Source organism: Entelurus aequoreus, linkage group LG09 (assembly GCF_033978785.1).
Source record: "Entelurus aequoreus isolate RoL-2023_Sb linkage group LG09, RoL_Eaeq_v1.1, whole genome shotgun sequence".
In the NCBI taxonomy this organism is placed as follows: domain Eukaryota; kingdom Metazoa; phylum Chordata; class Actinopteri; order Syngnathiformes; family Syngnathidae; genus Entelurus; species Entelurus aequoreus.
Genome location: NC_084739.1, coordinates 57,771,130 through 57,785,334, shown reverse-complemented (window position 1 = coordinate 57,785,334; position 14,205 = coordinate 57,771,130). Strand labels below are relative to the sequence as shown.

The window sequence follows — 14,205 nt, the reverse complement described above, 5'->3', positions numbered from 1 at the left end:
TCACTGTCAGAGTTCTCTGAAAACCATTTGTCGTATACAAAATTATGGCGGTCAGTGAAGAAACATCCATTAACTAGTTGCATAAGCCGCAGGGTTCAAAGTGTGGAAAAAAGTAGCAGCTTATAGTCTGGTAAATACAATGTAAACATGCCGCCACCGACCAAATTATTTTAAACCAATGTGACCCCAGAGTCAAAAAGTTTGGGCACTCCTGCCTACAACAAAACCAGACAATTTTGATAGGTACCAAAAATGTGATGCATCCAGTAAAAAGACATCTAGTAACACTATTATCATTATTATTATTATGGGAAAGGTGAAAATGTCACAAACCGTTAATGTGCCTTCATTACCACCAACGTCTTCAAACTTTACAGTGGGATACTGCAGCTTTGTTGAGTTGGATTTTGCTAAGAGAATAGATATAATTCATAAAGCATTCATATTATTACACTTGGAAACCCATCCATTTTCTACCGCTGGTCCCTTTGGGGCCGCGGGGGGTGCTGGAGCCTATCTCAGCTGCATTCGGGCGGAAGGCGGGGTACACCCTGGATAAGTCGCCACCTCATCGCAGGGCCAACACAGATAGACAGACAACATTCACACTCACATTCACACACTAGGGACAATTTAGTGTTGCCAATCAACCTATCCCCAGGTGCATGTCTTTGGCGGTGGGAGGAAGCCGGAGTACCCGGAGGGAACCCACGCAGTCATGGGGAGAACATGCAAACTCCACACAGAAAGATCCCAAGCCCGGGATTGAACTCAGGACTACTCGGGACCTTCGTATTGTGAGGCACATGCACTAACCCCTGTTCCCCCGTGCTGCCCTACACTTGGAAAAAATAATGATAATTGATTGGAGTTACACTGACATCCCAATATACATTCAGTCCACAGACACATGTGGCAGCCAATTTGTGCCAACGCCCTCTCAGCCCACCACCTAACATTCAGTCACATTGATACACCAGGAAAGGTGGGTGAAGCTTTCTTCTTTTTTTATTAGGCGGTAGGGCATGGCAGAGGTCTTTGCTTTCCTAGTTTAGTTCTAGCTTTTAGCTTCTACTAAACAATGGCACCACACTGCTTTTGTCTTATCCTCTTCTCTTTGTCCGTTTACATATTACATAGGGAAGGCGTCACTTTATCAAGGGAAGAGGTTTCCTGCTCTGGCTTCGTTCTCCTTGGCTGACCTCTCCTGCCAGCCAAAGGCAGGGCTGTACTGTTTTCGTCCAATGTTGGGTATTGTGGAGGTGCTCTACATGCCTGAAATCTATGCCTTCACGCAAAATGCGCTTCAATGGCGAATGAACACTTTGTGTGTACAATCTGGGACATCAGTTAACTGCTGTACCGAAATAAATGTTCCGTATTGAAAAATATGTGAATGTTGTCTGTCTATCTGTGTTGGCCCTGCGATGAGGTGGCGACTTGTCTAGGGTGTACCCTGCCTTCCGCCCGAATGCAGCTGTGAAAGGCTCCAGCACCCACCGCAGCCCTGAGCGGGACAAGCAGTAGAAAATGGATGGATGGAATACAAATAAATGGTTACATCATAATAAGTAGGAAAGAAAATGGATGGTGAAGAATACTTTTGGACACAGAAAAAGCATAACACCCAATCTGCTTAGCAAAACTGCAACCATCTGTTTTACTATCGTGCGTTAAAGATAGGAGTACCTTTCTTCTCTCTTTTTGTTTGTTCTTGTTCAGGCTCTTTAGATGACTTCTTTTTCCTTTTGACTGCCCTTTTGTAGGATCCCCCAGACTCCAACATGGAATCATCTTTCTGTTGATGAGATAATAACAGCAAAGTTCTATAAAGGTCTATCACATTTTATTTCACAAATACCTTTCATTATTATTCCCAAGCAGATATGCATACAGTACTTACATTTACTGCCTTAATTTGCTGATCTTCACTAAGGTCCACGAAGATGTCGGCCTTCGCAGGACGTTGGCCTTTATCGATGAACCAACCTCCTGTACATGTTTGACTTGTAGCAGACGGCTCTTTAATAGAGGAGTAGGTGCTCAAGTCAGAAGATCCTTTTCGGTACAGAGAAGTAAGAGAGCTGTTCATGTGACTGCTGCTCTGTAGGTGGCAATAAACATTGGGTTGTTTAAATACATAGCTTTTAGAAGCTTACATAGAGGTCTACCTTAGTTAGTGTGCAGCATATTATCACCGCCAAAATAAGCAAACACAAGTAGAAATATAACGAAGTGGAGTATAACAAACTTGACAGTCTATGATGACAGCTAATTTTACACATACCGTATTTCCTTGAATTAGCGCCGGGGCGGTAATTAATTTAAAACCTCTTCTCACTCCGGCACTTACCAAAGGCATGCTGTAAATTTAAGCATGCGCTTATAAATTTGAGTGTGATGTAAGGATACCATCGTGACTTCGCTTAATGCCGCAATAAAATTTAAAGCACAATGAATCATCCCGGTGTTGTGCCGGATAATGTGCCGGAAGAACTTTGAACATTTCACGAGGGAGGCGCTGGACATTGAGTCCGAGTGGACGATGTTCCATACCTCTATTGTTTGAGGCGGCCGATTGGAGCTGTGGCCGCAAGGTGGTTGGTGCCTGTCGTGGCACCAACCACCGTTTTTTTCCTGAGGGAACTCTCCCGAAGGAATCAATAAAGTACTATCTATCTGGCGGTAATCCGGTGGACACCAGCGGTGAGGGATGCCGTCAAGCTGAAGAAAGAGTCCTATCGGGCTCTTTTGGCTCATGGGACTCCGGAGGCAGCAGACAGGTACCGACAGGCCAAGCGGTGTGCGGCTTCAGCAGTCGCGGAGGCAAAAACTCAGACATGGGAGGAGTTCAGGGAAGCCATGGAAAACGACTTCCGGACGGCTTTGAAGCGATTCTGGATCACCATCCGCCGCCTCAGGAAGGGGAAGCAGTGCAATGTCAACACCGTGTATGGATGGTGTTCTGCTGACCTCGACTGCGGATGTTGTGGATCGGTGGAGGGAATACTTCGAAGACCTCCTCAATCCTACCAGCACGTCTTCCTATGAGGAAGCAGTGCCTGGGGAATCTGTGGTGGGCTCTCCTATTTCTGGGGCTGAGGTTGACGAGGTAGTTAAAAAGCTCCTTGGTGGCAAGGCTCCGGAGTTCCTTAAGGCTCTGGATGCTGTGGGGCTGTCTTGGTTGACAAGACTCTGCAACATCGCGTGGCTATCGGGGACGATACCTCTGGATTGGCAGACCGGGGTGGTGGTTCCTCTCTTTAAGAAGGGGAACCGGAGGGTGTGTTCCAACTATCGTGGGATCACACTCCTCAGCCTTCCCGATAAGGTCTATTCAGGTGTACTGGAGAGGAGGCTACGCCGGATAGTCGAACCTCAGATTCAGGAGGAACAGTGTGGTTTTTGTCCTGGTCGTGGAACTGTGGACCAGCTCTATACTCTCTGCAGGGTCCTTGAGGGTGCTTGGGAGTTTGCCCAACCAGTCTACATGTGCTTTGTGGACTTGGAGAAGGCATTCGACCGTGTACCCCGGGAAGTCCTGTGGGGAGTGCTCAGAGTATGGGGTAACAAACTGTCTTATTGTGGCGGTCCGCTCCCTGTATAATCAGTGTCAGAGCTTGGTCCGGACCCGCTTGGTTCGGTCCCGTTTCCAGTGAGGGCTGGACTCCGCCAAGGCTGTCCTGTTCATAACTTTTATGGACAGAATTTCTAGGTGCAGTCATGGCATTGAGGGTATCTGGTTTGGTGGCTGCAGGATTAGGTCTCTGCTATTTGCAGATGATGTGGTCCTGATGGCTTCATCTGGCCAAGATCTTCAGCTCTCACTGGATCGGTTCGCAGCAGAGTGTGAAGCGACTGGGATGGGAATCAGCACCTCCAAGTCCGAGTCCATGGTTCTCGCCCGGAAAAGGGTGGAGTGCAATCTCCGGGTTGCGGAGGAGATCTTGCCCCAAGTGGAGGAGTTCAAGTACCTCAGTCTTGTTCACGAGTGAGGGAAGAGTGGATCGTGAGATCGACAAGCGGATCGGTGCGGCGTCTTCAGTAATGCGGACGCTGTATCGATCCGTTGTGGTGAAGAAGGAGCTGAGCCGGAAGGCAAAGCTCTCAATGTACCGGTCGATCTACGTTCCCATCCTCACCTATGGTCATCAGCTTTGGGTCATGACCGAAAGGACAAGATCACGGGTACGAGCGGCCAAAATTAGTTTCCTCCGCCGGATGGCGGGGCTCTCCCTTAGAGATAGGGTGAGAAGCTCTGTCATCCGGGAGGAGCTCAAAGTAAAGCCGCTGCTCCTCCACATCGAGAGGAGCCAGATGAGGTAGTTCGGGAGAGGGAAGTCTGGGCTTCCCTGCTTAGGCTGCTGCCCCTGCGACCTGACCTCGGATAAGCGGAAGAAGATGGATGGATGGATGATACACTCAGCACGTCAACTACAGTACATACGCTGTCTGGCTTGCTGTGTTCAAACAAAACTGTGGGCTAATCCTCTTGCAGCATTGTGCATTACGAACACAAATGCGATTCGTGTTGTCGTAGAAGCTAGCTTATCTCTTTCCGTAGCTAGCTTTTATGGCTAATACCAAAGCATGCAGATGTGTTACTACGCTACAAAAAAAGAGTATCTCAGTGTTCAGGGGTAAATGTTGACATTTTTTTAATGCATTTTTAAGTGATTTAGTGGTATAATTGATTGCTCCCATTAGCTGCATTGTTAGCAACCAAGAACGAGACGATTTTTACATGTTAGAATGAAAAATAAACCTAAAACTTTTTGTGTTTTTGTCTCTCATAAGGATTGTGAACGATAGGAAAAATTCCTAAAAAAGTGCAGCTCCCTTTTAAGTAAGACATGCGATAATGTCGCAAATGACGAAAACCAAACAGTTCAGTATTACTCATCCACACACAAACGCTGAGTTTTGCATTGTGGCCTATAATGCAAATTGGTTAATGACTTACACTTTTCTCTGGAGCCCCCAATACATCTTCTGAACTGCTGCTGCAGTCGTCGTCACTACGAAAATAAGTATTGAATTGTATTCAAAAAGCCCCCACACAAAAACAAAAATGTACTGTAGGTACAGTACAGAAATTACCTGGGTTCGATTGGGATAATCTTGGCTCTCTCCGTCAGGTGCTTTACTTCAAAGTCTTCCAGTTCAGACTCCATTTTTATTGCTTGATATACTAAGAGCAAAACCATTGGAAATGATAACTATTGAAATAATTGTTATAGTTATAATAAAAAAAACCTTAAATACATTCATTGCATACACTTGAACATTACATTCAAGCAAATAATGAAACGATGATAGCATGACTGTTATATAACTTACTTTTCTCGACTTGAATTCGAAATGCTATCTTGTTTCTTCTGCCATACTCCATTCTAAAGTCATCATAACATGAATTATCAGAAGAACATTTACAACAAACACAATACACATTTGTTGAAAAAAGTGTTTTAACTTGTGCTGCTTTTTGTAACTTCAGCCCCTTTAACAATGTTATCATTTATTGTAACCAGAAGACTTTTTTTTTTTTATCCTAGAAAATATAACATTAAGTAAAAGGTTGCCTGGGAGGATTTTCAGTCATCCAGGCCATGGAAATAATGAGAAGAAAATTCGACACAAACACAATATTAAAAAAAAAGGCCTGAGCTGATAATCGAACCCGCATCCTAATCGAAACCTTCTTGATAACAATGCTAAGCCAATGCCCCGTAGCGATACAGACCGATCTGACAAACATACCTGTACTGCTTCTGAAGTTCCAGGGCTACAGTTGATAGATCCACATGCTCATTTGTGTGAGAAGCCAAATACTGAAAAACAAAATGTAAACCCTGAGCCTTAAATATAAACTCAAAGCACAAAACAAATGCAGGTACTTAATCACATTCAGTGGCTAAGGCATGAAGACAACAAATTGTTCCGTTTCCTCGTGTTTCAGGCACCATGCCAAAAACTGGGAGCACTGTATTTTTTTCTAATCCAGCTCTAGTTAGTACCTTTAATGTCCTGTACTGCTGTTTCATGTTTGACCGTAGAGCAGCGGAACGGCTAAATAGAAGCTGCCACACAAGACTTTGATCACCAAAACAGCACTGCCGAAACAGGATGTTGTGATGACTTAAGCAATCATTTGTAGGTCAATATATCATCAAGCAAAATTTGTTATTGGCCCAGGGTTAACTGAGGAAGAAAAACATTTCTAAAGAACGAACATAAAACCGCAAAATAACTTCTGAAGCTTTTGTTTCTTCATGCTGTTAACTATCTGTCCAGCTGCTCATGTTGGAAACGAGTATAATAATGAATTTATTGACAGTGCAGTATGAAAGCCGATGTGTTTACTTTGCAATTAAGTAAACACAGTCTCAAATCTGTTGTGTAGGACTAGATGTTACAATCCCCTATTGCATACTTGAGACACTTATGCGACTTTGTGGGATGGTCAAGTGAGTGAAGGCATCCTCTAGGTTATCAAGTGGGCGCCCCCCTTCCTCAGTGTTTCGCTGATAGGCCCACGACACCTCCAGAGGGTTCAGCAGTGAGTTCCAGCGTCCCAGGATCACTCCCTAGATGTCATCAACTCACCTGAAAGCCCAGGTGGAGTCCCTTCGCTTGACCCACAGCCAATGATTCCCCTTTTCAGCGGCTCTGGAGAGGTCTTCTCTCGCACTCCCATTTACCTGAGGAGCCTGGATGTTGAGGTGGCCACGAACCCTCTGCAGCCTACTTCCACTGGGCGTACCCTCGCTTTCCAGCCTTGTTGTTGCACATTGGCTGCAAGCTCAGTGTACCTCAGCTTCTTGCGCTCGTAAGCCTCCTCCATTGCACTCTCCCAGGGCACCGTGAGCTCAATAATGTACACGAGCCTGAGCGAGGCTGACCACAGAACAAGATCTGGCCGCAGGTTGGTGGACACGATCTCAACTGGGAAGCAGAGCCTCTGGCCCAGGTCTGCCAGCAGTTTCCAGTCCCGTGCCCCGCCTAGCTGTCTGGTCTTGTGGTTGTGAGGCTGGCTTGACCCTCGCCCTCCCGGACAAATGTTGTTGCTTGCCAACGGGATGACGGGGGAGGAAGGGCATTGACACTTGTCCCTCGATTTTCCAGACACTGCTGCAAGACACTTACACCTGGTTGTGCCGCCAGGTGTAACGGCCTTGGGTGAGACTGGTCTTGCAGCCCACCAGGATGTGCTTCAGTGTTGCTGGACTCAGACATAGAGGGCATGTGGGGTCTTCACCATACCACTGGCTGAGTTTTTTTGGAGAAGGCAGGACATCGTAGGCAGCCCTGATGGCAAAGCTCGCCCTGAATGCCTCCATCTCCCAAGGCTCTTTCCAGGAGATATTCCTCTTCTCCACTCCTTCCCATGCCATCCACTGCCCTTGCTTTGCCTGCGCCACAGCTTGTGCGCACCGTCTTAATTCCTCTTCCAGACGTACCTCCTGGACCACCAGCTTGCGTCTCTGAGATGGAATGCCCTTGCTCCAGGCTGGTGTACTGGCCATGAAGCCAAGACCACTCCTCCCCTGCTGTATTCGGCCCACAATGTCTCTGTGCCTGAGTGCTGCTTTAGCCTGCTCAGTTGTAGCCAATGGGGTCCACTCCCTCCCAGTGGCCATGATGGGGGCAGCTTGGGCTACAAATGGATCACTCAAATCCAGTAGCATCATCTCCAGTCTGACTTTGGCGCCCTTGAACTCCTCTGAAAGACTGGAAATGGGAAGTTCTAGCATTCCTTTGCCGTAGAGCCAATACTGCTGAGGCACCTGGGAAGGCCAAACCACTTTCTTGCATATGAGTTAACCAGTGTCTCCAGCTTTTCCACCTTAGAGAGCGGGAATTCATAGAGGGTTAGTGGCCACAATAGGCGTGGAAGTAGTCCATACTGCATGCACCAGAGCTTCAGCTTGCCAGGAAGCAGGGTTCTGTCGATGTTCTCCAGGCCGCTGGCTACCTCCTTCCTGAGCTGATTTACCTGCTCTTTGTCTTTGAGGGAGGCATCATACCAACGACCTAGGGACTTCACAGGCTTCTCGGAGATTGTTGGAATAGGTTCCTCACCAATGTGAAAGTGGTGGTGTGACAGTTTCCCCTTGTCAATAGAGATGCTTCTGGACTTGCTTGGCTTGATCTTCATGCGAGCCAGCTCGATATTTTCTTGGAGCTTTCTTAGAAGCCGTACAGTGCAAGCCTCGGTTGTGGTGAGTGTTGTGAGGTCATCCATGTAGGCTCTGACAGGCGGCAGCCTCAGGCCAGGTCTTATTAGCTGTCCTTAACCACCCATCGCGATGCCCGGTTGATCACCTCCATGGCCATGGTGAAGGCCAGCGGGGAGATGGTGATTCCCATTTCCAGATGTTGCCATGCTGTGGTGTACTCGGCAGTTGTCACGCAGAGCTGGACGTCCTGGAAGTAGGTCTTGACAAGGGTTGTGAGAGCTGCTGGGACCATGAAGTAGTCGAAGGCTGTCCACAGGAGGTTGTGAGGGGAGAATATAACCTGTGGATTAAAGAATATAACCTGCGGAGGCACTTTGTGACGAAACATCGAAATTTCGATTTGCGGCCCTTGAAACTGCGGCCTTCTTTATTATGTAGTTGAATAACCCTGATAAAAAAAACGAACCGAGACGCCGTCAGAAGGGATGCAAGCTACGTGATGCGAGAGTATATCTTAGGCTTAAAGAGGAACTGCATTTTTGGGGGGGGGGGGACTTTGCATCATTCACAATCCTTATGTAAGACAATAACACAAATGTTTTTCTTTTTTTATGCATTCCAACGAGTAAATAAATGCAATCAAAAGTCCACTTACAATGAAGCCTATGAGAGTGGCTTTATTCCGCCTTAAAAAAACATCCAAACACCTCCGTTAAGGTTTTATATACATGCTGTAAGTACGGTATCATGTGATTTAGTAACAGACACATTCATAACAACATGTAATATTTACGCATTTTGCCTATTTTAAGCATACGCGGTGCATTAATTTGAAAAACGCATCACAACGTTCGTATTTTTCTTCAACATCACTGATTACTTAACTCTCTGCAGACTTTATGAGAGCCAACGAACATAATAAAACATCACTTACTGTACAGTGTCTGATGTCATTAGAATGCAGACTGATAGAATTTGGTATATTCCCGTTTGGATGAAAAATTATTCATAATTCTAACGAGGAAAAGGGGGGGGACCAACCGTCTTCTCATGTATTTTCTTGCCATTCCCGGTCTAAATTGGCTTTCAAAGTGTACCAATTTATCGGATTTTATCCTCATTCTTTTATTATTGAGGTGAGACGCATGATTTATGATCTACAATAAACTTTCATGAGCACAGAGGCGGGAAAGCAGCTCACCAACCGATGTCAACATAGCCACATAAGCTATAAATAGTTTGTCAGCGTTGGCGCTTATAATAACAATATAAGTAATACTTGTTTATTATTCAAGTCGCAAAATGTAAATTGAGTGTTGGCGGTTTTTGGGTAGTTACTTATTGGATTTTATGGGCGGAACTGCTTGGTTTTAAATGACGTCACATCTGGCTAACGTCCAGCTCATTGCATACGCGTGGTGGTTAAGCCAGCGTCTGTTCTCAATGGGTACTAGGTGCTATTTAGTCTTTCTCAAATAAAAACACCCTATGCTTGTGTGGTTTTTGGCTGTATGAACCGTTCAAATCACGACAAGGATAAACGTTTTCTCAGTGTTCCTCGAAAGGTAATCAAGAAGGGCGGAAGAGTGCAAGATTTTACCAAGTGACGACGAAAAAAGTAGCATGTCCAAGGCAGCGGAGTCGAAGAATGCAAGAGTTTGCAATGATCACTTCGTTAAAGGTTTGTTTGATATACTTTTAACATTTAGTATTTCCCATTGAAGTATTATCTTGATATTATTAGTATTTCTTAAAACATATTTTTGCTTTAAGTGTTTCGAAAAACACCAACTAGGCAAGTCTAAATAAAAGAAAACAAATGTGAGCAAAACCTAAGAGTCCCGTTTTTACCAAAGGCAGCAATCATAAATGAAGCGTTCAGTACACACACAATTTTGACATCTATAGTTATATTTTGGTAAAGACGGGGAAAAACATGCGTACTCGTAAACAGTGCGTACAACAAAAACAAAACAACAACAATGGCTGTAGACGTAAAGATAAATCGTGTAATGCAACCTGAACAGCCAAAATTCCAAAAAAAGTGCAGTTCCCCTTTAGGTGAGAAAGTCAGCCAATGAGAAGCAGCAGACATACCTGTTCCAATCTGTGTTTGAGCCGACCGTCCAGCATGCCACCACCTCGGTTCTTCATGTCTGCTTTGTTTATCAAATTACAGCAGTCTTACAGGACACTACAATGAGAAAGAAATTTGACACAGATGAAGAATACGTTTTTTCAGCGTACTTATTTGTCTCACTTCAGCTGATGTCTGTGTGCATGCTAAAAGCATGCCCGCTGCATACACACACAAAATAAATTATAAATGATAAATGGGTTATACTTGTATAGCGCTTTTCTACCTTCAAGGTACTCAAAGCGCCTGTGGAAGTATTATTGTAGCAAATTATTTGCAAATGTGTATCTCAATTTTTGCGAGTTTAATCCAAATTGCGTGTGCGTGTACTAATTTGTGTGTTTGTATATCAATCCGAAAGTGTGTATTCAGATCCGCGTACGTGTATTTTAAGTTGTCTGCCTGTACCTAATCAGGAAGAAACCCTCGATAGGCTGTCTACTTAAACACAACTTTTGCGACACTTCTTCTACATATTGATAGATTGTGTCAAATGCTTTTGTAAAATCCATAAAACTCTGCAGCAGCACACTTTTGCTATCTATTGCAATGGTGATTTCTTCCGTTATTTCAATTAATGTCATTGATGTTGAAATGCTGGCTCTGTATCGGTATTGGTTGTCTGTTTCATTTTTATTTATGAATTTGTCCAATCTGTTCTTAAACAGTTTTTTAATAATTTTAGAAAGTTGTGGCAGTAGAGAAACAGGTCTGTAGTTTGTAAACTGGTGTTTGTCTCCAGTCTTATAAATCGGTACGACTTTTGCTATTTTCATTTTATCTGACAATTTGCCTGTTTGAAATGATAGGTTGCTGATATATATTAAAGGTTCTGAAATCTCTTCAATAACATTTATCGTTTTCATATCAATTTCATTGCAATCAGTTGAGGTCTTGGATTTACCTTTTTTTTTTACAATATTGATTATTTCCACTTGTCACTCCTTCTAGGAACATAGAGTTGGGGTTTATATCTATGGCAGTGGTTCTTAACCTGGGTTCGATCGAACCCTAGTGGTTCGGCGGAGCCTCCGTCGCGGAGGTCAAGACACACCCGACTCATCGTGTATATAAAAAAAATGTTCCCTCTAATTTTCCATCTGATATGCAGGTGTGTAATTTGTTGTGAGTTCATGCACAGTGTTGGTTGTGTTCTTTGAGCAAGGTGATGTTCATGCACGGTTCATTTTGTGCACCAGTAAAAAAAACATATAACTTTGTCTTGAATTTGAAAAAATATATATATATATTTTTCACTAAAGAAGGGTTCGGTGAATGTGCATATGGAACTGGTGGGGTTCGGTACCTCCAACAAGGTTAAGAACCACTGATCTATGGTGTAATTCAAGTCCTCAACTGACTCAGGATCTGGAATATTTTCCTCCAGATTTGGTCCAATGTTCACAAAGTACTTATTGAAGCTTTCAACTACTTCGTTCATATTGTAATTTTTTACATTTCCATCTAAGAAGTATTTAGGATAGTCCTTTTTAGCACAATTTTTAATAATGCTATTTAGGATGCCCCATGTTGCTCTCATATTGTTTTTGTTCTGGTCCAATAATTGACTGTAATATTATTTTCTACATGTTCGTAGTACGCCAGTTATCTTGTTCTTATATGTTTTGTACTTGTTTTCTGCTTCTGTAGATCTTTGTGTTATAAATGTTCTATATAATGTATTCTTCTTTTTGCAAGCATTTTTCAGTCCTTTTGTCATCCATGGTTGATTATTTTTCTTTTGCTTCTTTCTAAGTTGTTTCAATGGACAGTGTTTGTCACAAAGCATCTCGAAGGTATTAAAAATTACCATATGCATCATCTACATAATTTGCACTTTATACATTGTCCCAACTCTGTCTTCTCAGATCATTTTTGAGAGCTGTCATACTTTGTTCTGTACATATTCTTCAAAGAGTCTTTTTGTCATCCATGTTCCTCTCCTTGTAGGTTCCGTCGTAGATTATGAAAACTCGCATATGATCAGTGATGTCGGCTATTAGCATGCCACTTGTGGTATTGTTATCAAAATCATTAGTAAAAATAATATCAAGAAGTGTGGCGCTGTGTCCTGAGATTCTGCAGTATAATTAGTGTAGTGAATACTATATGATGTTTATTTTAAGTGAACATTTACTAAACAACAATTTCAAATAGTAAATTATTATTTGTATTCTTTAATTACTTGTATATATTAGTGCTTCTCACGAGTTACCCAGATTGTGGAGTTTTTTTAAACTTCTTAAACTCAAATACAGTAGTTTATATTTAGTGAAAGTACATTAAAGTGCAGTTTGAATTTGAGGTAACGTAAAATAAAGTGTACCAACACATAAAACAAGTTTAATAATTATTTCAGGAATAAAATGTTTTTTTATCCACAAACTTAAAACTTTTTGGAACAAAAAGTGTCTTTCTGCAGAGTTTTTAATACATGTTATATTAGAGGAGTTGAATATTTGCAGACACAAACAAAAAGTGTGATTAACAATGTAAATATTAAATTAATGGTATGTTTATTCCCCCAGTCGGGACCAATACAGTAGTTAAGTCACAAATACATTCTGTGCTTGCCTGCAAGTCCTCATTCAGGGCAGGATTACTGTTGAGCTACAGCAGATAGTGAGAATTAAGTGTGTCACTAAAGTCACTGCTCCTTCTCAATGTTGTGCTTCAACTTCTACCCTCGTGTTACTTGTATTTCTTTATTTTGTTCTTCTGAGCTGCACTTCCAGCTGTGTAATCAGGCACAACGCTGATTGAACATTAATTACGGTGTGACGAGCCATACTTTCGCGAGGGTGGAACAAAATGGTTGTACACATATACACACACGGACACAAACACACACACGGACACAAACACACGCAAACGTACACAAACACACGCAAACGTACACAAACACACGCACATTCACAAACAAACGCAGGATCACGGTCAATAAAGGCGGATTGTTGCGTGCAGGATTGTACCGTCGTTGCTTCCCTCCCGTTTACTACAGCGGTATATTCTAACAGACAATTGGACATGTAGGATCAAGGTAAAAATGCTAACAGCTGATCACTGTGATCAAACTCAAATTAATCGTGATCATCAATCACGATCATATATTCGCCCAGCCCTAGTTCAGGGGTTAAAGTGCATGCATGTTGATGGATCTGTTGACCACTCTGCGGATGAGGTTCTAACTAATGACATATTAATAATTGTTTTTAAAAATAATTTTGCGATTGACTAGTACAGTCGATTGCGATCAACGAGTTGGCAACCCCTGATCTAAAGCTAGCTCGCTAACTTTAACAGTGCTTCTGTAACAAAACCGATGCAGTGTTTCCCACACATTCATTTATTTGTGGCAGCACGCCACAAATAAAAAAAATAAAAAACAATTTTATTTTTATTTTTTTGTCCTGTCCAGCTTCTCAGGCAAATCATATAGTTGATGTAAATGCCCATATAGGCTGTTCAGATTTACTTTACAAAAGAGAAGTGTAGAATACTTCTCTTGTTGCCTTATTTGTATTTGACCACTACTGTTTTCTGTTTATTTGTTACTGACTGTGGCAGGACACCTCTGCCTCTGTTTCACTTTATGTTGCTGGTAAATAATATGGTTGTAGTAGTAGGCTAAAGTTAAATGATTTAGTATGCACTAATTAAAGGGGCAGAGCTTTAAGAGACATTTTAGCTTTTATATTTTATAAGATATATTTTTTGTAAGAACCACAATTAATAAATATATTTCAGTGAATAACTTATTGTTCAAATCTGTATATACATAAATAAATAAATGATAAATGGGTTATACTTGTATAGCGCTTTTCTACCTTCAAGGTACTCAAAGCGCTTTGACAGTATTTCCACATTCACTCATTCACACACTGATGG

General features: G+C 42.7%; 1 protein-coding gene across 1 annotated transcript in view; it reads right to left on the bottom strand.

The window, feature by feature from the left end:
- nvl (nuclear VCP like) overlaps positions 1 to 14,205 on the bottom strand; it is a 53,171-nt gene that overhangs the window by 35,252 nt on the left and 3,714 nt on the right. The window contains exons 2-9 of the mRNA XM_062058999.1: positions 10,278 to 10,374; positions 5,761 to 5,831; positions 5,341 to 5,393; positions 5,101 to 5,191; positions 4,964 to 5,018; positions 1,904 to 2,104; positions 1,690 to 1,798; positions 334 to 410 (exon numbers count right to left, since the gene is read on the bottom strand). Of these exons, the coding sequence (XP_061914983.1) occupies positions 334 to 410; positions 1,690 to 1,798; positions 1,904 to 2,104; positions 4,964 to 5,018; positions 5,101 to 5,191; positions 5,341 to 5,393; positions 5,761 to 5,831; positions 10,278 to 10,334 (714 nt within the window). The 5' untranslated portion in view covers positions 10,335 to 10,374. The remainder of the gene's footprint in view (positions 1 to 333; positions 411 to 1,689; positions 1,799 to 1,903; positions 2,105 to 4,963; positions 5,019 to 5,100; positions 5,192 to 5,340; positions 5,394 to 5,760; positions 5,832 to 10,277; positions 10,375 to 14,205) is intronic.